Below are 26,785 nucleotides of genomic sequence, written 5' to 3' on the forward strand. Positions count from 1 at the left end.
TTTGTGTCAATAGTTAATCATTATTCAGACTCATGGATGTTAGGAATTGAAAGAAATCCTAGGGATCTTAATTTAAGGTCTAACCACTTTTATAGATTAAAAAACTGGACTGAGTTCTCAAAGCCAACCTTGCATTTTGCCTTTCACACTGATATCTTTATTCAACCAAGAATTTATTTTTCTGTATCATGTAGGGAAAGGCTCAAATTTCTTCTTGAATATCCAGCTGGCCCAGCATTATTTACTAAAAAATTTATTCTTATTCAATAATCTACAGTGATATATCTGGCATAAAGTGTCCACAGATACAGGGGTCTATGGTCTTTGTATCTATCCTGGTATGGATACAACATTGTATTAAATAATATAGCTTTCCTGAAGTCTTGGCATATGATAGAGCAGTTTCAGTAGAAAACGTAATGAGATTTTTAATGGATTCAAAAATCTCTAATCTATAAATTTATAAATCATTTGTAAATATATTGTATCTTTACATTATTGAGCCTTTTAATGTATGAACATAATATTGTATATTTCTCATTTAATTAAGTTTTCTTCAATGTCTCTCCATAAAGTTTTGCAATTTTCCCCGCCAAGGTTTTGCATATCTCTTACTACTTAGTATCTTTTGCCACTTTGTAAATGGTTCATGTTTTTAAATCTCATAGTAATAAGTTCCTTTCCTTTCACTTGGCTTATTCCCTGATCCTATAGGTTTCAATTCTAAAAAACAAAACAAATGAACAAAAAAAAAACTTTCTCTGCAAGGCCTTCCCTGACCTTGACTTTTAGAATAAGGTTGGTCCCTACTTAATCAGTATTTTTAGAGTATGTTAGACAACCCATACCATCATAAAACTCACCACGTCATTATATGAATTGGTCAGTTGTCTGTCTTCAGTAATCACCTATCTTTTTATGGTAAGCTCCAAATAAAGAAGTATAGCATCTGACTGCATGCTGCTATACCCCCAGTTCATTAGGTATGCACACATTTGCCAAATGAATGCACCCAGACTTGCTTACAAGAAAGCTCACATTGGGTAGAGTAGATGGCACATTTAAAAAGATAGATTGGGCTCAGGTTGTTGAATTTTAATGGGAGTTACAGAAGGTTTCTAAGCAGGAAAGAACTGTAAAACTGACATAAGAAAGTTTTATATTGCAATGGCATTAAAAATTAATTGGTGGGGAACTCAGAAACTAAAAAAGCAATCCCATTTACCATTGCAACAACAAATAAGTAAGATACCTAGGAGTAAACTTAACCAAAAAGGTAAAAGTTCTGTACGTGGAAAACTATAGGACATTGAAAAAAGAAATCAAGAAAATAACAAACAAACAAAAAAATGAAAGTGCATACTACGTTCATGGATTGGAAGAATTAACAACATTAAAATGTCTATACTACCAAAAGCAATCACTAGTAAAATACCAACGGCATACTTCACAGAATTAGAACATATACTTTGAAGATTTATACAGGATCATAGAAGACCCAGAATAGCTGCAGAAATCTTGAGAAAGAAGTACAGAGTAGGAGGGATCACAATACCAGATATAAAACTATACTACAAAGTAATTATAACCAAAATAGTAGCCTGGTACTGACACAAGAACAGGCATATAGACCAATGGATCAGAACAGAGACCCTAGAAATTGACCCACACCATTACAGTCAATTAGTATTTGATAAAGGAGGCAAGAACATACAATGGAGTAAAGACAGTCTCTTCAATAAATGGTGTTGAAAAACTGGACAGACACATGCAAAAAGATGACACTAGACCACCAATTTACACCATACACAAGAATAAACTCAAGGTGGATAAAAGACTTAAATGTAAGGCATGAACCCATAATGGTCTGTGCATGGTTTAGAGGGAAGGAGGATTGGAGGGAGGAAGGGAAGGAGGGAGGGGTAGATATGAGTCATTTGATAGAAGAGGTAAAAGAGGAAAAGTTAAAGCATACTCAGATTCTATTATATATCAAGGTGTTTTGAACTGAGAGTCATAAAATTATGGAGCTTGAAAAGATACTTAGAGACAATCAAATCCAATCTCTCTATTTTATAAGTAAAATACTGATGCCCATAGAGGTAGTACCTTAGTAAGACCATAACTCATTAAATGAGAATTATGTGGCTTCACCTATAAAATCTCTGATAGACATCTTAATTACTAAAGCCAATGATTCCCAACTTTTTTTCTGTCTCTGTTACAGAAAAAACCGTAACACATTCCTCTATGTATTTATTTTCAATTTTGTCACTGACATGTGATCCTTATTTAGGAGCAATGCCACATATGGTGAATGGGTAAAAATAAAATCTAAGAAAGTATAGCTCTGAGTATAAACCTGCAGTTCTTTTTAGTTACTACATACATAAGAAAAAATTTATTAGGAATATGAGGGCACTGGTTGGGGTATGAGGGAGAGCTAGAACATCTGAGAACACTTTGGGGTATTGGGGGATTAGATGTGTCACTAGTAAAAAAAAAAAGGATGCTAATTAAAAGACTACAGATTCATTTATTTTAGAATTTTGCCTCGGAACTATTTTCACCAAATAGTACTATTTCTAACTCATTCAGTCATTGAATGAATAAATGCTAAGCACTAGGCATAGATCTGTCCCATCTTCTTGAACTATTTCTTTTAGAACCAATGCCTCATGGGAAAATTATTTACAATAATTTAAATATTTAAAATAGTTAGACACTATATAAATGAGAATGCTAAATCATTCACCAGCACCTGGGAATTACTACAGTGATCCCTGTCTTACCCACCTGTCAAATTATATATTAAGAATATGTGTTTTTTCACATGAATATAGAGATGCAATAAATAATTAGAAAACCAAAGTGAAAAGCTGCTCTGAAGTAAAAAAGTTTACCTAAGTCAAACACATACCTGATTATTGATAGTAGTACTAAGAACTTTAAACCAATCATTAATAACAGTATCATTATCAGACTGAATTAGCAATTCTGTTCCTTGACAGGTTTTCAGCTTTAGAGAAAAGGAAAAAGGAAAAAAAAAGAGAGAGAGAGAGCATGGTTAGTGCTTTCAACCAAACAAATGAATACATTTAATTCAAAATCTAAAAAACCACAAGCAGATTAGATGCCATATAGTATATTATGTGATGAGAGGTTTAAGTACTACACAGCGATGGAATATCTCTTATTTTAGTATAAAATAATATCAACTGAATTCGTTTTTAAAATATATTTTATTGATTTTTTACAGAGAGGAAGAGAGAGGGATAGAGAGTCAAAAACATCAATCAGCTACCTCCTGCACACCTCCTACTGGAGGTATACATGCCCTTGACCAGAATTGAACCTGGGACTTTTCAGTCTGTAGGCTGTCCGCTCTATCCACTGAGCCAAACCAGTCAGGGCTCAGCAGAATTCTTTTATAAAATGTAAAGTTTTTCTTTTTTTTCTTTTCTTTTTTTTAAAATATATTTTATTGATTTTGTACAGAGAGGAAGGGAGAGAGATAGAGAGCCAGAAACATCGATGAGAGAGAGTCATCGATCAGCTGCCTCTTGCACACCCCCCACTGGGGATATGCCCGCAACCAGGGTACATGCCCTTGACCGGAATCGAACCCGGAACCTTTCAATTCCCAAGCCGACGCTCTATCCATTGAGCCAAACCGGTCTCGGCATATAAAATGTAAAGTTTTTCTTACAATAAAGTTTCAGTGAAAATCTTAATTTAGGGTCTCAAATTCTATTACACAAATTACATAATACCTGCTGAAATATATTTTATCATTAAAAAATGTTTAAGAATCAAAGCCATACATTTTAAATTAGAACTGAAACGTAATTCATAAAACCTATGATACTTTTATATAAATCTGAGAAATTTCCCCCCTCTAGCTAAAAAATAAATGTAAGGAAAATGTACAAAGAGTTACACTTTCATTATTTCCTATTTAATAGAAAATATAATGGCTTAGTACAGAGATAGCACAGATGATATATGCCATATCCCTTTTGGGAAGAAATATTACTAAATTTACTAAACATTACTAACGTGTCAAATCATGAACTAACTCAAGTAAGAATACTATTGTATTGTGCTATCTGAAGGCAATAACAATTTATGTATAATTTCTTACTTCAAAGTTTCTTATAATTGCTTGAGGTAAAGCAGTTGGAGAAAGCAATCCTATTTTCTGGTTGACAACTTTTTTCCCTAGAGAAACTTATGGCAATGTTTCCCAAACAACATTCTAAGACATATGCCTCAAGCACAGTTCCTGAAAAAAATGTTTTAAAAAGGTATTTGACCATTGAATCCTTTTCATTCTGGAATCAGTTATTGGCACTGCAAGGCTAATTCAGAAAATAGTAACTTTCTTCCTTGCGTTTCTCTAGAAAGTGGGTCAGGTCAGTCAACTAATACTGAATATTCAGTGTACATAAGAAACACTGTTAGAAGTTCTTAAAGATAAGGAAATAACATAGTTTTTCTGCTTAAAATACAAAAAACTCTTTCATCATCTAGTGGGGAGAATAACTTACAGATGACGACAACCCACGGTACATTAAAATAAATGCTAATTTTAAAGCATAAAAACAAAGCAAAAGCATCAATGTTGTGGTAACGTTTCTTATGCAATATAGATGTTTGGCATGGGTCAATATCCAAGGTAAAATAATATACAGTGAAAATCAAAGAGGCAGGAAAACAGAAACTAATCCAATCTGCCTAGACAACAAGCTAGGAAAGGACTAAACCTTGAAGCTAGAAAGGAAGGTTTGGATCTGAAAGATTGTTTGCAAAGAGAGCCTGAAAGATTTTTCCCATCTCTCTATCCATACTCTGCAATTTGACTTTTTGCTCATCAACTGGTGGACTCTAATTCCCCCCACCTAGAATACGTGGCTGGCCTTTTGACTTGTGTTCACCAACAAAATATATTTTACATATGACTTCTAAATTTAGGTTGCAAGAAGTCTTGCAGCTTCCAAACTCCTCTTGGAACCCTGATTCCAACATATAAAAAAGCCTGGGGTAGCCTCCTTCAGAATTAAAGATCTTGTGGAGAAAGAGGCCTAGCAGACAGCTGGCACCAACACCAGAAAAGTGAACCATCCAGCTCCAGTCAAGCCACTGGGTAACTGAAGACTCATGAAAGATCAGAAGAATCACTCAGACAAATTAGGCAATGTGACTCTTCGTAAGCTGCTAAATTGTGGGGTGGTCTGATATGCAGCAATAAATTATGCAAAATCATGAATTACTGCGCAGGGGTTTTTAATGACAAAATGGAAAGTATTTTTTAACATTAGATTTCAGAGTAAATGAAATCATACCTTTTTTAGTATTTCTGGTGAAAGGCAAGATTTGTGGGACAAAGGCTCGTAATATATGTGAGATCCTATAATTTATGCAATTAAAACCCAGTTCCTCATATCATCTGTTTTTCTTAATACAAATTGACTTAATTATACTGAAAGGCCATTTCCAAAGTCCAAAGTAACTAAAAAAAAATAAGATCTAATCACAATAGTTAAGAATGTGAATTATACTCAGAAAAAAAATTTATTACCTCAAATACATTCTTTTTGCTGGATTTATCCTTGGAAGCCATCTCAATCGTCGCCCCCTTAAGGTCCACTGTGAACTCTGGTTTGGACTGATTACTCCCAAACTTCATGGTTAGAAAAAAGAGGGAAAAAAGCTTTAAGTGATATTCATTTACATGTGTACATTCAAAAAGAATTAAGACCAACTTTATATTATTAACAATAAATCAAACAAGTAATTATCTTAAATTCTTCTCTTTCTCTATTATAAAATAACAATTTCCACTTTAAAACTGAAAAATGTCTGCAAGACATATATAGGTCATAGAAAAGGAAATAAAATGACAACTTCTATCATAAGAAAAATACAAAATAAAGCCACATTAAAATCTTTTTTCATCCAACAGTGTAGCAAAAAGGAAAAGGAAAAAAAAGGTAAGAAAATAAAATACAAACTTTTGAGGAAAAACTATGTTGGTGAGGCTACAGAGCAGGGGTAGGGAATGTCTGGCCTGCGGGCTGTATAAGGCCTATGAAATAATTTGGTCTGGCCCTGCCAAGGTATTAGGGTTGAGTTAATTAAATGTTTGACCAAATATAGCAGGTTAATGTTTAAGTTGATAATTTTGTATGGCCCCTGAATGATGTTATGAATATCCAAATGGCCCTTGGCAGAAAAAGGTTCCCCACCCCCGCTATAGAGTATTAACGACCTCATATGTAAGTGGGGTATAAATTAGAACTCCTAGAGAGAAAAAATTAGTACAGTGGTGCCTCACACAACGAACTTAATTCGTTCCAGGAGCAAGTTTGTTATGCAAAAAGTTCGTTATGTGAAACGCGTTTTCCCATAACAATACATGTTAAAAAAAATAATTCGTTCTGTAGCGTAAAATATGCTAAGATGACATAAAAAAAGATAAATTTTTTGTTATTATTTTTATTTAGATACATCTAAAAACATAATTTTTTTTTAAAAAAACACACATTTTTTTAATTTTAAGACAGACTAAGTAGAGTCTACCGAATCTTGCACATCTTCATCCATTTTCTGCTTTTTGGCCGATGGTTTCATGAAAAACCTGTCCAAAGTCGTTTGTTTTTCTCTTTTCTCCAACATCTGCCGGAAATAACGGACAAGAGTATCGGAGTAAAGATCGTTGATCCTGTTTGCTTCAGCTGAATCCGGATAGTGGGCATTGGTAAACTCCTGAACTGCTTTCCATTTGACCAGGATGTTCTTGATGTCAGCAGTTGGGATTGGTTGATTGTTTGATTGTCGCTCCTCGTTATCAGATGACGCTTCCCTTTGAGCACTGTCCTGTTGCTAGACCAGAAGTGCTTGGAGCTCTTCAGTTGTCAGCTCTTCTTCGTGTTCCTCAATAAGCTCCTCTACATCCTCTTCCTCTACCTCTAATTCCAACCTTTGGGCCACTGTGATGATGTCCTTCACCACTTCTGTGTCATCAACTACTGCTTCTTCCTGGGTCCACGAAGGCACAAGCATCTTCCAAGCAGAAATGAGGGTCCTTTGTGACACTTCTTCCCAGGCCTTCTGTATAAGTCGTATTGCCATAAGGACATCAAATTTCTCCTTCCAAAACTTTCGGACAGTCATATTGTCTCCACCAAACTCGCATTCTTCAAACACCTTATTAAAGAGGGCTCTAGTGTAGAGTTTTTTAAAGTTCGCAATAACTTGCTGATCCATTGGCTGAAGAATGGATGTGGTGTTTGGTGGCAAATACTGCACCTTGATAAAAGGATAATTTTCCTGCAATATTTCCTCTAGGTCTTTTGGGTGAGAAGGGGCATTGTCAAGTATCAGAAGGGCTTTGAGCGGCAGTTCTTTTTCCAGCAAGAATTTCTTCACGGCAGGAGCAAAGGTTTCCAGAATCCATTCGTTGAAGATAACTTGGGTCACCCAGGCTTTTTGATTGGACTTCCAATGGACGGGCAGTTTGGACTTAATAACGTTATTTTTCTTGAAAATTCTTGGATTTTCAGAGTGATAAACCAATAGAGGTTTGATCTTGAGGTCTCCGCTGGCATTAGACGAAAACATAAGGGTAAGTCTGTCCTTCATGGCTTTGTGTCCTGGCAATTTCTTCTCCTCTTTTGTAATGAAGGTTCTGCTCGGCATTCTTTTCCAGAAAAGACCCGTTTCATCGGCATTGAACACTTGTTGTGGGCAGTATCCTTCATCCTTAATACATTTTTGAAAGTTAATAGAGAACTTTTCTGCTTCTTTCTTGTCAGCACTGCCAGCCTCACCATGCATAGTAACGCTGTGGATTCCACACCTTTTCTTAAATCTAAAAAACCACCCCCTGCTGGCTTTGAATTCTTCTTCATTATCTTGATTGCTGCTACTTCCAGGGACGTTTTTCTTTAGATCGTCATAAATTCTCTTGGCTTTGTGACAGATAATATCTTGGGTTGTTGTCACCTTTCACCTGCCTGTCTTTAATCCAAATCGCTAATAGCCTCTCCATTTCCTCGTGGATTGAAGACCTATGTTTTTCATGAAATACTAGTTTTGATACTCCTTTGGCTACTTTGGCTGATTTGATTGCATCCTTATTTGTCAAAATGGTGAAAATGGTGGTCTTGCTGAGGCCAAACTCTTTGACGAGGTCACACTGTTTTACCCCACATTCACTCCTTCTAATTATTTCCTGTTTCATTTCAACAGAAATCACCTTCCTGCTTTTTTTAGAAGCCATGATATAAAAAAAATATTGAGTTTAACTTAAAAGGACAACTGCCGTGATACGTGCGTGATTTAATTCGTAATGAAGAACGATTGCCGCGATATGTGTGCTTAAGTTAAGCGCAGTGACTAACGACTGCCTGCAGTGCCTGCGCGGAAGGATGCAATACATCGGCAGCGATCGTGGAAGCTCGGGTGAAGCAGTCGTGGAAGCTCGGGCAAAGCGGTCGTGGAAGCTCGGGCGACTTCGTTGTGTGAAACGAAGTTCGTTGTATGAATCATGAAATGAAGTTCGTTGTGTGCAGCGTTCGCTGTGCGAGGCGTTCTTTATGCGAGGCACCACTGTAATTCTATAGGGTGTCCAAAGAAATGTATACACACTTTTTTCTGATAGCTCAATTGATGTTTCTTTCTTTTCAGATTTAATCCATTGGAATTAATAATTATTCAAAGTGTGTATACATTTTTTGGGACACAACCTATATATTTACAAATTTACAAATACATGTATTCTTTGGCTTAGCAATTCCATTTCTTAGCCTTTATCCTAAGCTTAATATGACTACATAAAATGATCTGTTCAAAAAGGCAAGGCAATACATATATATATAATATCTGATAGATATTAAGTACTTTTCTACCTAATAAATATTCTCTATAATTTGGTGATTTTCTAACCAATTATTTGTTGTCAACAACTACCAATAACTTACAAAGTCAGAAAACTCTAAACCTATTTTCTTTAATCTAGCCTTTGTTAGAAATTATAATTAGAGCTAGATGCTATATAAAGCCTTAGCAACTTAATGAGGAATTGTGAAAATAATAGGAAGATAGTTGGCATGGCTGGTCTCAGAAGAAAAAGCACTTAACTACCTAGATATTATATTTTGTTAACCAGATAAGAAAAAAGATTAGCAAATAGCAGAAAATCTATATTAAATGTAGACTTATACTATATCTTGCTATCATTAACTTAAACTTTTTGTTTAGTCTGTTAACTAAGAATGTAAAACAGCATTTCTATGTCACTGAAAGGTTTGGAGGTTTTAAAATCTTTAAGAACTGATGAACTGTAATCTTAAAGTCAGAAATATTTGTTACAGGAAATTTCATTTGCTAAAACATTTTCAAGACAAATTAGATTTGCCATTGGAAGTAGATATCACCAACCTTGTCATAATTTATTCATTATTCATGTCAGTAGTTTCACATTTAATAAATGGTTCGACTTTATCTTTTTCATTTTATTCCATTTTTGCAGCTAGCAATGTGAGCTTAAATAAGTACTTGTTATAACAAAACAAAATTTAGGATATTATATAGGATTTTTCTAGTGAAATAAAAATAATAATAAGATTTTTAACTATTCTACAAATTCCTGGCCTTTTTACATACAGTTTGTCATTCAAAAGACATTTCATTAACCATAAAGTTACAATGGGCAAAGAGAAGTTTCTGAGCAAAAATGATAAATCTCAAAAGTTATTAAAACTTAAGTATATACATTTAACAGAATGATAAAAATCCTTTTACATGCTCTGTAGATGATTTGCTGTATATAAGTTAAGATATAAGTAACTAACCAAATAAGATAAAGTAAACAACTATAAATTCAATAACAAGGCATCAAATGCTAGAAAGATGCATTCAATATATAGTTGGCAACATCTTGTGTTTGTTATACTTCCTTTTTCAAAATCCAGTTTAACTTTTCTCTACTGTAATCAACCCCTCCAATGCATTAATAGCAAAGAAAATAAAATTACTGTGGCAAAGGGTATGCAATAACAACACATAATAGTGACAGCTGAGACAAGATCAGATTTTACATATGACAGCAGCCCGAAGACTGACAGACTTTTTCTAAGAAAGCAGAGAATGTAAGAGCTCAGAGACTGAGCCCTGTTGGCAAAATACTTGGTGAAAAAAGGGAAGAAAATGATGATGTCATAACGTGGCACAATGGCAAAACGACACCCAAGAGAAAAGCATAATGGAAACAGGTAAGACAAAAATACAATTCTACATGCAGACACAACACAGCAAAGCTGAACTTCCAAATAGTTTTACAAAAGCTCTAATTTTATCTCAGAATATTTTTTGACATTACATAAATTCATGTTTTATTTTTAAGATTAGTGATTAATAAAGCATTATACATTAAACAGGCCTATGTTAGCTAAAATCAGACGAAGAACTTGAAGGATAATAGAGAAGTCATCTAAGCTTCCTTCTTGTGATCTGCTGGGCAGCATCCTCTGTACCCCTTTCTAAGTCTTCTTAGATGACCCTACCATCTAAGCTGCCTTCCTCTTCCTCTAGAAACGTAGTTCTCAAATAGAGATGATTTTGCCCCCAGAGGACATTTTTAGTTGTCACAACAGAAGGGATAGATGCTACTGTCATCTGCTAATCGCAACAAAGAATTATCTGCCCCAAAGTGACTATTTTTAGAAATTTGAAATCATGTATAAATAAATTTGAATATGTACCAATATTTGTGTGAAAATTTTTAAAAATACTCAAGGTATCTGATGAATGCCATCTGAGAGGAAGCATATGACACAATGTATTATAACTGTGCATGTGTTGATTTTCCCCAATATAATGTAAGCTATGAAGACAGGGACCAAAACCTCAAAATTTAACACAGCCCAGAATATAGCAGGCTTTTATGTCTGTTGAAAAACAAAAACAAGGTAAAGAAAAAGCAAGTGTCATTTACATTACTGATATAACAAACCAGTAAATAACTAATATTTTCCAGAAAACTAGTGGAATGTATCCTTATGGAGAAGGAAAATCTCACTGGATTTTTGTATGACACAACAGCTATGCAAAATGTATCTTATACAGTGGAGTTGCAAGCCAGATATATACATTTCCATTTATTCAATTTTAGCTATCCATGAAACCAAAAATAAATACAAAGCATGAATGATTTTTAAGAAACATAACTTCAAATAGTATGGGTGACTTTACTCATCAATAAGTATATGCAGTGGAGTAAGTATAAAATTTGAATCGACGACTTCCTCAAATAGATCTTGGTTTAGATTTTTGCACTGTGTTGATCTAATCTTTAAAGAAGCATACTTCTATAACATAATCCCTTTTCATAAACCATCCAAACTCAACTGAAGAAAAAGCCATTTCTTCCAAAATTAAAAGAAAAATCTGGCTGTGCTACAGACTGAGTTCTAATATACCATCTTCCAAAGAGATGAATAAGGGCAATTTTTATTACAGGTGATTTCTGTCCTTTTAGCTTATATAATAGCATTAACATCTCATCCTCAGGGAAATCACTGTATAATCAGCATACATTTTACCTACAACAGATCTAATTGGTGACTGAACAGAAAAACATAAGTAGGATTCTTTGAAATCCTTTTTGAGGATTCATTAATATAGAGTTAATTAAGAAGCATCTTAACTGGCATTCTATAACAGAAAAATTAGGAAACAATCTAAATGTCCATCCTTAGAAAAAATTATGAAACATCTACATAATGAAGTATTATGCAACCCTAAAAAAGATTAAAGGAGATTTCTATGGGCTGAGTGATTTCCAATATATATATATTGCTAGGAAAAAAAAGAAGCAAAATATAAAAGCATACATAATATGATATCTTTTGTCTAAAGAAAGAAAATTTCAGATATATATTGTATTTGCTGATTTTTGAGAGCTTGTTTGGAGGTTCTAGCAGGGGAGCGCAGCTACCTGTACACCCTTAACCGAAGACCAATGCTCCTCTGTGGGGGGAGGGAAGTGCACAGCTTCAGGAGGAAAGCACATAGATGGTGAGGGAGGAGGAGGACACCCGCCTAGCCAGCCAGATCAGCCAAATCAACCCTGGCGAACAATGGGGTTAACAGATGTCGCAGCCAGATGTTCCTCACATACTCTTTGCTGATTTTTGTAAGATGAAACACAGGAGGAATTAACCAATAACTAATACAATTGGCAACAAAAAAGAAACAATCTCCATGTTTAATCAATTTTTAATATTTATGATTATTGTATATGCCAAAATACATCATACACACACATATACTTTTTATTTGAATAATCTTACTTGCTTTTACATAAGCCATTTAAAAATTAGTTTTCAATCCCTTAGTATGTGTTACATATGGGAAGGGAAAAGCAAGACTATCTTGAGATTTTTTAAAACTTTGTCATCAAATATAAACTAAAAGAACCAAAATAGCAGCATCGGTAAATATCTGCACATGCTGCTTCCCACAACCACATCAAAATTGCAACTAAAATACAGAAAATTATCATCCAGAACCGCCAGAAAGCTGGCTGAATGGAAGTACTACACTAGAGAGGTAAAGAAGAAAGCACATTGAGACTGGTAGGAGATGCAGAGGTGCAGAATGGGCTGGTCCGGCACTCGGGTGTGCCGCTTTTTTAATTGGGAGGGAGATCCCCTCTGTGGAGGCTGCCAATTGGTCTGGAGATCAATTTGTCCCTGTGATACCAAAAGCAATCAAGGCTTAACTACAAGACTGTCCACACAGCCCACAAACGGGTGCACCAAGAGCATCCACCTCAGGTGATTGGAGAGGCTGAACCACTGGGCCCTAAAGAACACCTAGCACACAAAGCCACCTTATCAACACAGGGAAGCAGCCAAAATGTGGAGACAAAAAAACATGTCAGAAATGAAAGAAATGGAGGAAAACGAACTACAAGATATAGAGTTCAAAACCACAGTTACAAGGTTACTCAAGAATCTTCTAGAAATCTGAGAAATTTAGTGAGACCCTTGAGGATATGAAAAAGGACCAATTAGAAATTAAGCATACACTGATTGAAATAAAAAATATTATACAGAGACCCAACAGCAGAATAGAGAATCCTAAGAATCACCTCAAAGATTTGAAATACAAAGAAGCAATAAACACCCAACCAGAAAAGCACAAAGAAAAAGAATCCAAAAATACGAAGATAGTGTAAGGAGCCTCTGGGACAACTTCAAGTTTACCAACATCAGAATTATAGGAGTACCAGAAGAAGAAAGAGGGCAAGATATTTAAAACCTATTTGAAGAAGTAATGATAGAAAACTTCCTCAACCTGGTGAAACAAATAGACTTACAAGTCCAGGAAGCGCAGAGAACCCCAAACAAGAGGAATCCAAAGAAAACCACACCAAGACACATCATGATTAAAATGCCAAGAGCAAAAGATAAAGAATCTTGAAAGCATCAAGAGAAAAACAGTTACCTACAAGGGAGCACCCATATGATTGATTTCTCAACAGAAACTATGCAGGCCAGATGGGAGTGGCAAGAAATATTCAAAGGGATGAATAGCAAGGATCTACAACCAAGATCACTCTACCCAGCAAATTTAGAATTGAAGGCCAGTCAAAGAGCTTCACAGAAAAGAAAAAGCTAAGGAGTTCATCACCACCAAATCAGTATTATATGAAACTAAAAGCCCAATGCATGAAATTCATGCAAGAGCAGGCCTTCCTTCTTCTGGCTACCGGCACCGGCTTCCCTCCAGCTGCCAGCAGGCAGCAGGGACCCGGGCTTCCCTCAGGTCCCGGCTTTGTCTGGAAGGTCGTCCAGAAGGCCGTCCAGTCTAATTAGCATATTACACTTTTATTATTATAGATGCTGAAAGGTATTCTTTAAGAAGAAGGAGAGAAAGGTAAAGATAAAAAATATGAACAAAGTACTGAAACTGGTTTGGCTCAGTGGATAGAGCGTCGGCCTGCGGACTGAGGGGTTCCAGGTTCGATTCCAGTCAAGGGCACGTACCTCGGTTGCAGGCACATCCCCGGTAAGGGGGTATGCAGGAGGCAGCTGGTCGATGTTTCTCTCTCATCAATATTTCTAGCTTTCTATCCCTCTCCCTTCCTCTCTATAAAAAAATCAATAAAATATATATGTATAAAACATATCCATACCTATGAACAAGTGAATCTAAAAATCAAATGAATAAAAAATCTGATGAACAGAATTAACTGCTAAATGGAATAGAATTAGGGGCATAGAAATGGAACAGACTGACAATTCTCAGAGAGAAGGGGGTTTTGGGGGTGTGGGAAGAGATTAGACAAAGATCTTATATGCATCTATACATTACCTATGGACATAGACAATAGGGCGGCGAAGGCCTGGGGTGAAGTAAGAACCAGGTGGAAGGGAGCAATGGGGGTTAGGGGAAAGAGGGACATCTATAATAATCTCAATAATAAAAATTAATTAAAAATTAAATTAAATTAAAAATCACTACATTACCAAGCATTTTATTATATTCCACATCTGTTTAGCTTTTACTGAAACTATAAAACAGTGTGATTGTACTTTAATTATAGAGATATGAAACGATTACTAATATTATATTAATAAAATTTCATGGAAAGGCAAAAATTCAAATAGTAAATCTCCACAGTTAAAAATTCATTAAGAATTCTACAATTTTCAATACTAGCTAAATCAGAGAATTTTAAACTATGTTTTTGCAATTGTAATTAATTGTACCTAATGCATATTAAGCATTCAAAAAGTATTAGATATTATGTCACAAATATACTTTTCATAATTTGTACTACAAATAACTGAGGAGTAATAATAGTAAACACTCAAATATACAAAAAGTTTCAAAATGCTACAAGTAATGGTGACATTTCTTTCTCTTCTAAAAGCTGACTGACATTATATACAGACATGGACACCTGAATCACTGACTAGTATTTAGGGGTCAGTTCAAGGTGGAGCTTGGAACATTACTACTTATTTTCTGACTAAATTCTTGAAATAGCAGAGTCACAAATAAAGGAGAGCTTTAACATCCTGAACATGAATCAAGAAATGTATTTGTTCTATCATGCCAAAATAGTAAGCCCACCTTGCAGTTCAATGGATAAAACAGAATTTGTTGATTTTAAGACATAATCTGTATATTGCAGTGCTTCACCACCCAAAGTCAAGTCTCCTTCTGTCACCATACATTTGGCCCCCTTTATCCTCTTCCACCTCGTCCCACCTCCCTTCCTCTCTGGTAACCATGATACTGCTGCCTGGGTCTATGAGTTTTTGCTTATTTGTCTAATTTGTTTGTTTGTTGCTTTCTGTTTTATATCCACCATGTGAATGAAATCATATGGTTCTTGACTTTTTCCATCAGACTTATTTCACTTACCATGATATTTTCAAGGTGTTTCCATGTTGTTCGCAAATGGCAGTATTTAATCTTTTTCATTTTACTTTTTTTTTCACATTAGCCATAGCTAGAAGAACTATGGAATACTTCATGAACTTCAGGTACAATACTATCGACATATTTTGAATGTTTAAAGCCCACAAATAGAAGTAATACTTACCCAACTTGTGCTACTTCCTTGAGTTTTGGTAATGAGTAAAGATGAATCGTGCAGCACAACCCAAGACGATAACCAGTTCTTTCTGTAATTATAAAGATGACCAATCAAAGTTCAATTCCCTAGTTTTTACAACCAAACTTTAAAAATGAATCACTATTTAGTGATTACCAATGTTGTCCAAATTTACAGTCATTATTGACACTCTAATTGTTTTTATTAGGAATATAAAGCTAATGAAAATTACAATCATTTCATTATCCCAACCTGACCATAAAGGCGTTTTGTGGAAATTCTACAGGCACTCAAAAAACGGTTTATTCTCCATTTTCAGAAAGTAGAATTTAATATCTATCAATCAGACCTACATTATTATTTTATTTCCTTTTTTATCTACTTAAACTTCAAGGGTTAAGAAAAGGGAGATAAAGTTCACTACTTACTTAGTCAACTAATATTTGACAAGAATATTTAATGGAAAAAGATAATTTTCAATAAATGATGCTGGGATACTTGAATATTCACACTTAAAAGAATGAAGCTAAATCCATAACTTACACTACTCACAAAAATTCACTCAAAATAGATTAAAGACCTAAATGTAGGACCTAAAACCATAAACCTTCTAGACAAAAACATAGAATAAAGCTCCCTGACTTGAGTCTTGGTAATAATTTTTTAAAATATGACATTTAAAACACAAGCAACAAATAAAAGAGAGAAACTAGATCAAACTAAAAAGCTCTACATAGTGAAAGAAACTTATCAACAAAGTGAAAGATAAAATCCAACACCCTTTCCTGATAAAAACTCTCAACAAGGTGGGAATAGAAGGATCATACCTCAACATAATAAAAGCTATATATGATAAACCCACAGCAAACATCATACTCAATGGGCAAAAACTAAAACCATTCCCTCTAAGAACAGTAACAAGACAGAACTGCCCACTCTCACCACTCCTGTTTGACATAATATTGGAAGTACTAGCCATTGCAATTAGACAAGAAGAAGAAGAAGAAATAAAAGACATCCCAATTGGAAAAAAAGAAGTAAAGTTGTCCTTATTTGCAGATGACATGATATTGTATATAAAACAACCAAAAGACTCCATCAAAAAACTAATTGACTTAATAAATGAATTCAGCAATGTATCAGGATACAAAATTAATGCTAAGAAATTTATGGCTTTTCTATATACCTATAGTGATCTTTCAGAAACAGAGACTAAAAAAGCAATCCCATTTACCATCGCAACAAAAAATTTAAGATACCTAGGAATAAACTTAACTAAGGAGGTAAAAGACCTATACGCAGAAAACTACAGGACACTGAAAAAAAAGAGATAGAGTAAGATGTAAACAGATGGAAGAACATACCATGTTCGTGGATTAGTAGAATCAACATCATTAAAATGTCCATACTTCCCAACGTAATTTATAGGTTCAATGCACTCAACATTAAAATGCCAATAGCATATTTCACAGACCTAGAAAGAACTCTCCAAAAATTCATCTGGAACAAAAAAAGACCCCGAATAGCCACAGCAATCCTGAGAAAGAAGAGTAAAGTAGGCGGGATCTCAATACCAGATTTCAAGCTGTATTACAAAGCCACTGTTTTCAAAACAGCATGGTACTGGCACAAGAACAGACATATAGGTCAATGGAATAGAATAGAGAATCCGGATATTGACCCAAACCTTTATACTCAATTAATATTTGACAAAGGAGGCACAAACATACAATGGAGTCTCTTCAATAAATGGTGCTGGGAAAATTGGACAGATCCATGCAAAAGAATAAAACTAGATCACCAACTTACACCATACACAAAAATAAACTCAAAATGGATACAGGACTTAAACATAAGGCAGGAAACCATAAAAATACTAGAGGCATCCACAGGCAGCAAAATCTCAGACATATGCCAAAAGAACTTCTTCACTGATACTGCCCCTAGGGCAATGGAAGCTAAAGAGAAAATAAACAAATGGGACTACATCAAAATAAAAAGCTTTTTTACAGCAAAAGAAACCATCAACAAAACAACAAGAAAGCTCACTGTATGGGAGAACATATTTGTAAACATTATCACTGATAAAGGTTTAATCTCCAACATCTACAGACAGCTTATACAATTTAATAAAAGGAAGATAAATGAGCCAATTAAAAAATGAGCAAACTTCAAGGGTTAAGAAAAGGGAGATAAAGTTCACTACTTAAATAGAATGGACCTAAATAGAATCTTTTCAAAAGAAGAAAGAAAGAAGGCCAAGAGACACATGAAAACATGCTCAAAGTCACTAATTATCTGAGACATGCAAATCACACCTGTTAGAATGGCCAACATCAACAAATCAACAAACGACAAGTGTTGGCAAGGAAAGAGGAACCCTCGTGCACTGCTGGTGGGAATGCAGACTGGTCACTATGGAGAACAGTATGGAGTTTCCTCAAAAAACTGAAAATGGAACCTCCCATTTGACCCAGTAATCCCACTCCTAGGAATATATCCTAAAAAATTAGAAACACAAATCAAAAAGGACATATGCACCCCTATTTTCATAGCAGCACAATTTACAATAGCTAAGATTTGGAAACAGCCTAGGTGCCTGTCAGCAGATGATTGGATCAAAAAACTATGGTACATCTACACAATGGAATACTATGCTGCCATAAAAAAGAAGGAATTCTTATCATTTGCAGAGACCTGGATGGAAGTGGAAAACCTTATGCTGAGTGAAATAAGCCAGTCAATGAAAGGAAAACACCACATGACCTCACTCATTTATGGATAATAAAGAACATTATAAACTGATGAACAAAAAGATAGATAGAGACAGTAAAGCAACAAGCAAACTGTCAAATTACAGCGGGGAGGGTAGAGAGATATGGGGGAGATAAGAGATCAACGGAAGGACTTGTATGCATGCATATAAGCATAACTAATGGACGCAAAACTCTGGGGAGGGAGGGCATGTATGGGAGTGGTGGGGCGGGGAATGGTAAGATATGTACACATATAATACCTTAATAAAAAAAAAATGGAAGAAAAAAAAGGGAAAGACAACCTATAGAATTGGGAAAAAATTTACAAACCAAATACCTGATTATGGGTTAATATCCAAAATGTATAAAGAACTCACATAACACAACAGCAAAAGCCTATATAACCTAATAAAAAAAAAAATAGGCAAAAGACCTGAATAGACATTTCTTCAAAGAACATATACTAAAAGCTAATAGGCACATGAAAAGATGCTCAACTAGTCATTAGAAAAATTGCAAATTAAAACCACAATGCGATATCACCTCAGACCTGTTAAATGGACATCATCAAAAAGACAAGAAGTAACAAATGATGTGGAGAAAAAGAAATCTGTGCACTTCTGGTGGGATTGTAAATTGGTGCAGCCACTATGCAAAACAGTATGGAGGTTCCTCAAAAAATTAAATATAGAATTATTTTATGACCCAGGAATTCCACTTCTGGGCATATATCCAAAAGAAACAAAAGCACTAACTCAAAAAGATATTTGCTCCTTCATGTTCATAGCAGCATAATTTACAATAGCCCAGACAAGGAAACAACCTAAGTGTTCTCTGATGGATGAATGAATAAAGAAGTTGTGGTATATATACATATAATGGCATATTATTCAACCATAAAAAAGATAAGGAAACCCTGTCATTTGTGACAACATGGGTGAACCTTGAAGGCATTATGCTAAGTAAATAAGTCAGACAGAGAAAGACAAATACCATATAATCTCATTTATGTGTGGAATTTTAAAAATAAAACAAAACCTCATAGAAAAAGGGCAGAAGGTAAGGGAAGGAAGGTGGTCAAAGATACAAACTCACAGTAATAATATAAGTACCGTATTTTTCGGACCATAAGACGCACTGGACCATAAGACGCACCAGTTTTTAGAGAAGGGAAATGAAGAAAAAAAGATTCTGAAACAAATAGTGTCCTAAAATATTTTATGTGCATTAAAACCCAACATCACAGTCATAAACACATGTAATCAACCCTGTAAAGTAAACAGCAGCATTTAGAACCATTTTAGAGCCGGGCAAGCACACAAAGACCACACAGAGCCGGGCAAGTAAAAAAACTTTTTTTTTTAAAGTATATGTGTAGGCTATATTTGGACCATAAGACACAGGGACTTTTTCCCCCCACTTCTGGGGGGAAAAAAGTGTGTCTTATGGTCCGAAAAATACGGTAAGTACTAGATATAAAATGTACAACATGATAACTATGAGTAAATCTTAGTAGTTCTCATCATAAAGAGAAAATATTTTCCCTTTTTCTTTTCTATTTATTGTATCTATATGAGAAGATGGATGTTAGCTGGACCTATTATGGTAATCATTTTACAATATATGTAAACCAAACCATCTTGCTATATGCCTTAAACTTAATACAGAGATGTGTGGCAATTATTCCTCAATAAAACGGGGTGAAAGACAAATATTTTAAATTTTAAAAAAAGTTTAGGGGGAAGGGGTGGAAGATATCTGTAATAGTGTCAACCATAAAAAAATTAGGAAAAAAAGTTTACTACATCTGAGTTTCTATTTATCTTTTTATTTCCTGTTTTTTTTACCTATGGATCTTCATGCATTTGGTGAATGGCTGTTCTTAATTAAGATTCATAGTGGATTTATTCACAGCACTTTATCGTTTAAAAGTATTAATCTTTGTGATGCTTCATGCTTTTAGCTTGAATTGAACTCATCTGGTATTAAGATCCCTATTCCTGATCTTTGCATATGTTTGAAAAGCCTTTTTTTTTTTAACTTTTGTGAATAATTTTTAGATGTCTTTTTTATATATAATATTTAGTTGGGTTTTGATTTGTGCTTCAGTCTGAGCACCTTTTACTTTCAATAAATGAGTATAGTTGATTTACACTTGTTGAAATTGTGATATGATAGATATGCTTGGTGCTTGTTCTGTCATCATTTTATTTTTACTTTATTTTACTATTTTGCATGGATGTCTTAAAATATTTTATAATAACTTATTTTATTCGTAATTTTTACTGTTCAATCTCTGTTCTTAGATAATATCTACTGATTCCCTAGTTTGAAAAATAGTAAAATATATTTCCACTTTAAATAAACTATATTTAAATAAAAATACTATAGAAGTAATAAATATATATGTGAGAACAAATACTGAAATTTTAGTACAATTAATAACAGTTGCTTCAAGGATAAAGCACTTCTGTGAATAAGTTGCAAGCAGAATTAATCACTTTTTTTTTTTTCATGGTACCGAATTTTTTGCCAGGGGGAAAAAAAATACACCAAAAAACAAAAAACAAACAAACAAAAAAAAAACGATTGATGGGCATACTTTAGTTAGTTAGACTTGATTATCTGGCAAGTAGACATTATCTCAAAAATAAATAAAGATCCAGAAATTAAATCTTTCATTTCAAAAACAATAAATAATAGTGTTTATTGACTTATTAGATGCATAAGGAAAAAAGTAGCACTCAATATCTAATTGTGAGCATTCACTGGATACTGGAGTGTCGCAAAGAATTTCAGAAAAAGGTTAGTCTATGTTGTGTAGACTACAGTAAAGTCTTTGTGACCTTCATGAAAAGCTCTGGGTTGCCCTGAAAGCAACTGGCATGCCTCAGCACTTGACTGTCCTAACCTGTACTATGGACAGGAAGTTGCTGTCACATTATAGGGAGACAGAATGGTTTCCTATAGCAAAGGTGTCAGACCAGCGAGCATTTCATTTCCCTATTTGTTTAATTGTACATACAACATATCATACAAAGAACTGGGCTAGACTGAGAGGAAGGAGTGAAAATTGGTGAAAGAAATATCAACGGTATCAGTTAAGATATTAGTAACTTAAGATATGCTGATGACACCATATGACTTGAAACTTCTGATAAAAAGAAGAAAATGCCAAAGCAGGACTGCATTTGAACATTAAAAAGACAAAAATCATGACTACAGAAGAATTATACACCTTTAACCTAGACAATGAAGATATTGATATTGTTAAAGATTTTGCTTACCTTGGTTCAGTCATCAATTCCAATGGAGACTGCAGCCAAGAAATGAAAAGAAGGCTGAGACTTGGAAGGGCAGCAAATGAAGAATTATGAAAGATCACGAAGAGCAAGGATGTGTCATTAGAGACCAAGACTAAGGTCATCCATACCCTTGTATTTCCAAATACTACGTACTGATGTGAAAGTGGAACAGTGAAGAAGGCTGAGAGGAAAAAAGTGATTCACTTGAAATATGATGTTGAAGGAGAGCTCTAAGCATACCCTGGACCACAAGAAAGATGAACAAGTGGATCCTAGAGCAAATTAAGCCTCATACATTACTGGAGGCAAAAATCACAAAACTAAAACTGTCCTACTACAAGCACATCATAAGAAGACAGGGTCTTTTGGAAAAGACAATAATGCAGGAAAAAATAGAAGACCACAGGTAAGGGGAAGACAAAATATGAAATAGACTGACTCCATAAAAGCCACAGGCATGAATATACAGGAGCTGAACAAGGCTGTAAAGAACAGGACATGATGACTATCACTCATTCATCCTTGGTGGCTAGGAGTCGGAGCTGACTCAATGGCACATAACACACATTTGTTGACAATAAAAATATTAAAGTTTCAAAAAGAAAGATTTTGGAAAACTTGGCACATCTGCTTCTATGAAGGTATCAATTTTCCATTACTTACTGACTATTTTGATTTGTGATTCTTTGATATAATAAAATAAAGTGTCAACATTTGGATCAGTAAACTTAAATGAGTATTTTCCAAATGACCTATAAGATGCTACAAAATTATGCACAGGTAAAGATTCATTCAAAATGCAACACAGACCCATGGATTTTCATGTAATTACGTATGAGAAGTTCACTGATGGTTTTTCAGTATTCAATGAAACAAACATTTTTGGAGTTGCAGTGCAACAAAAAAAATATACACAATAATCTGAGAAGGCTATTAAAATATTCTTCCCTTTTTAAACTTTATCTGTTTAAAGAAAGATTTTCTTCATATATTTTAACGAAAATAATATATCACAGCAAAAAGACTACAAGCAGAGATGAAAATCTAGCTATTTTCCATTAAGCCAGATATTAAAGATTTGTGAAAATGTATAACAATGTACTGCTTCTCATGGAAATTTTCTATATTGGAAAATACAGAATGTTTTCTTCATAAAAATGTTCTCCGTGTTAACATGTAACAGGTTATTAGCTTTAAAAGTTAATAAATATTCATAAATTTTGTTTTAATTCCTCACAGTAAATAACAATAAACTATAAGAATGTAAGTTCTTTGAGGTAATTAATGATTTTTAAGAGTTTAAAAGGTTCCTCAGATCAAAATACATGAGGACCACTAATATACTAGAAATGCAAAGACTATTTTGTTCAACTCTTTGTAAATTTGATAGTAAAATGGATAATATTCTTAGGAAAATATAAATCAATAAAAGTATTCCCCCCAAAAAGTAGAAAATCTGTAAAATTATCACAGTTAAAACAATAATAAAAACCAAGTGGCCAAATAATTATTTTTACTAAATATAGTCAAAAGAGAGAAAGAAAAAAATAAAGACCCAATTTACAAGTGATTTGTACTGAAGAACAGTTTAAAGAACAGATAGTTGCAGTATTTGTAACACTATTTTCAAGCACTAAAAACTTCCAAGTACTAATATTAGACAAAGACAATTCAATATAAGTATAGATTTAATTGCATCATCATAGATTTGAAAGTTCAACTACATGTAGATTTTAAATGCTTTCTTAAACAACAGACTGATCTCATTTGGACTATAAAATTATAGCACTTTACAAACTTTTAAAAACTGGAGAAAATGCAACTTGGCTTACAAAGACATCAACCAAACAAGCCAACAACTCAATAGAAAAACAAAGGGTAAGAACTGACAGTTCAACAGCAAAAATACAAATGACTTATAACACTCTATCCCACACACACAAAGACAAATAAAAAATATCATTTTCTCTCTCATTTCTATTAGCAAAGATCAAAGAATTTGACAACATATTAAACTGCAAAGGTGTGGAGAAATCCACTGCTACTGAGAGGTATGGACTGATTCAATGCTTTAGAGAATAATTTGGAACACTATGAAGATGATCACTGAATATGGCCTAGCAATTCCACTTTTATAAATTTATTCTACAGGCCTACTTATGTACTTATAAAATAAACTATGCAAGATACTAGGTATAATTTTGTTTGTAAAAGCAAAAAAAAAATGTAAATATCCTAAATGCCTACCAATAGATAGGCATATTTACATACTTGCAAATAACAAATAGTTAAATGAACTGTGATACGATATGTAACTATGCAGCAGTCACAAACAATATAGCAGCTCTGCATGCAACAAAATAAAACCATGTCCAAGATAAACTATCAAAAGATTATAGTATTTAAAAATTAATCTATGCACATGCAAATATATATATTCTATCTCTGAAGAGAATACTACATCTCATTAGATTTAGCTGGTTGCCTCTGGGGAGAGAAACTGATGACTGGGTGACTGATTTTGAGTAAATATTGTGATTGCCTTCTTTTTTGTCATGTGCATTTATTACTTATTTAAAAAATTTTAATAAAGCTAATCCTTGCTCAGATCCTCTGCCTTTTCACCTCTAATTTAATTTCACCTTAATATGTTAAGACAAAAAAAAAAATTCATACATTTCATTACAATAATACATATGTTATATTAGGAAAATATATTATTTGAAATTCTTATAGACTTTAAACATTTCTACTAGAATATAATCAAATTCATAGGTTTTATTTCAATCAGATGAAACATATCAGAATATTTATGAATTGTGTACTTACCGAACCTTTTTTCCATTTTCAGTAATTTTTGTTACATTTAACAATCCAAATTTCTCTTGACCCTATGGAACAGAGTAATACTGTATGTGTATATATATATATATGTATATATATCATTCATATAGACAATTAAGTCCAAACCTTTACATATGACTGGATCAAAATGATCTGATACTCTAAAAATTAGCTTAAAGGAAAAGATTTATACCATCAACAAATGGAAAAATACCACAAAACCTCTGCTAAAACTTCAATATAGACAGGCATTACTTATATTGATAGATATAAAGAAGTTTCTTGGTTTAATTATATTGATGGGACTAATGAAGAAGCCAGAATAAAAAAAATCCTGGTCAACCAATCTGTTACTTGAATCTCCCATATTTCTTTCTTTTTCTTTTTATTTTTATTTTGAATTAATTTCTGAGAGGAAGGGAGAAGGAGAGAGAGTTAGAAATGTCAATGATAAGAGAGAATAATTGATTGGATGCCTCCTGCACACCCCTTACTGGGGATCAAGCTCACAACCCAGGCATCTGCCCTTGACCAGAATCGAACCTGGGACCCTTAAGTCCGCAGACCGACACTCTATCCACTGAGCCAAACCAGTTATGGTGAATCACCCATATTTCTAAAAACTATGACTGGAAAGAGATTCAAGCAAATACTTACATTCTGTCATCTGAACAACAATTCACAAACAACATGTAACAGACCGTCTTTACAAACCTTTTTTAGATAGCTTTATTTAGAAATTTAGAAATTTAAATCTTTATATATACCAAAACAGCAGTTAGCACTCGAAACAATGATACCATGGAGAGAATACATCAGATTCAAGGCATATAATCCAACAAAAATAATAAAATATGGAACTTTAGTAAGGAAGCTTTGTGAAAGTAGAGTGGCTATATTTGTAACTTCAAGATATATAACACAGAGGATGGGTGGATGGGAAGAGATCAACCAAAGAATTTGTAAGTATATATGCGTAACCCATGGACAAAGATAATAGGGTGGGAAAGGCCTAGGGTGGGAGCTGAGGTCAGGCTAGAAGAGGTCAATGGGGGAAACTAGGAGACATATGTAATACTTTCAACAATTAAGTTTTTTAAAAAACATATATAATATAGGGAAAGGCAAAAAGTTACAACAGACTATATTATCCTTTTCTTGGTTCTGGCATCATATTTACCAAGATAATTACTACAATAGCACATCTACAGCTGAACTACTACTGAAGAACAAAACACTGGTCTGTGGAACAATAAACTACTAAAAGAAAAGCAGCCAGCCACACAGGCAAGTTCTGCCTCGAAACAGCTGGTCCAGCAAGGTGTTAAGAATATAACTTTTTAATAAATCAATAAGGTTATTTTTAGTAATTCTATAATTTAAAACTTTCTCTTCTCAAATCATAGAAGCCCCATAAAATATTTTGCTATCAAATTAGATTTCCATATAAATGCTACAAGTCAGCACTGGAAAAATTATTTGTGATTTGCTGTTCAAAGAGAGTGATACAGTTATGATAAAATACCAAAAAAAATGAATTACTCTGCTGCTACTTTACAAAAATATATTAGTAGTCTGAAAATTATTTAAGATACTAACCCCCTTTGTCAAAATGTAAAAATATCTAGGTAGAAAAAAGGCAGTGACTGTATTTAATAAACTATTCAAAAGTAATGGCACTATGCATAAAATTGGCCTTAATGTGGCATAAAAAATTCAGCATGTGCTTCATTAAACATATTATCAGATGGTAAATTGGGCCCTGGATAAACTAGATATATTAGTCGGTTGATGTAAAAAATAGTGATAAAGCTTTAATCACCAAACCCTATGAAAGTAAAAGTCACTATGCTCAAGTTAAATATTATTTTTAAATTATTTCAGGTGGAACTAAAAAGCACTTCCTCATTGCTTTAGCTTGGGATATTCAAATGAATTTAATCAAAATGAATTGGTGTCTATGGTAATCATCAGTATTATGAAGCACTGTATGTACATGACAGAGCAGTCAATTTTATTTTAGTTGAAACATATACACAAATATAAAAAATATTCCTAATTCAAAATTTATTTATATTTTAACTGACACCTTAGCTATTTTCTCCATGTACTTTAATTACAAAAAAAATAAATATTTCTTGTATGAGAGATAGACACAACATAAAATATTCTCTCAATAATATCTAAAAAGTAGTGTTGAAAGTTTTGCCTGGTCTGATAAAAACTCACATCTATAAACAAAG

General features: G+C 33.8%; 1 protein-coding gene across 14 annotated transcripts in view; it reads right to left on the reverse strand.

The window, feature by feature from the left end:
* ARHGAP12 (Rho GTPase activating protein 12) overlaps positions 1-26,785 on the reverse strand; it is a 136,592-nt gene that overhangs the window by 10,107 nt on the left and 99,700 nt on the right. For 8 of the 14 annotated variants that reach the window (XM_045586149.1, XM_045586131.1, XM_045586160.1 and 5 more), the window contains 5 exons: positions 24,528-24,589; positions 21,681-21,740; positions 15,626-15,707; positions 5,582-5,683; positions 2,921-3,019 (listed from right to left, as the gene is read on the reverse strand). In XM_045586149.1, coding sequence (XP_045442105.1) covers positions 2,921-3,019; positions 5,582-5,683; positions 15,626-15,707; positions 21,681-21,740; positions 24,528-24,589 — 405 coding nt within the window. The remainder of the gene's footprint in view (positions 1-2,920; positions 3,020-5,581; positions 5,684-15,625; positions 15,708-21,680; positions 21,741-24,527; positions 24,590-26,785) is intronic. The other 6 variants (XM_045586162.1, XM_045586158.1, XM_045586141.1 and 3 more) reach the window with 3 other exon arrangements.

This window comes from Pipistrellus kuhlii, unplaced genomic scaffold (genome assembly GCF_014108245.1).
Source record: "Pipistrellus kuhlii isolate mPipKuh1 unplaced genomic scaffold, mPipKuh1.p scaffold_m20_p_1, whole genome shotgun sequence".
Taxonomy (NCBI): Eukaryota; Metazoa; Chordata; class Mammalia; order Chiroptera; family Vespertilionidae; genus Pipistrellus; species Pipistrellus kuhlii.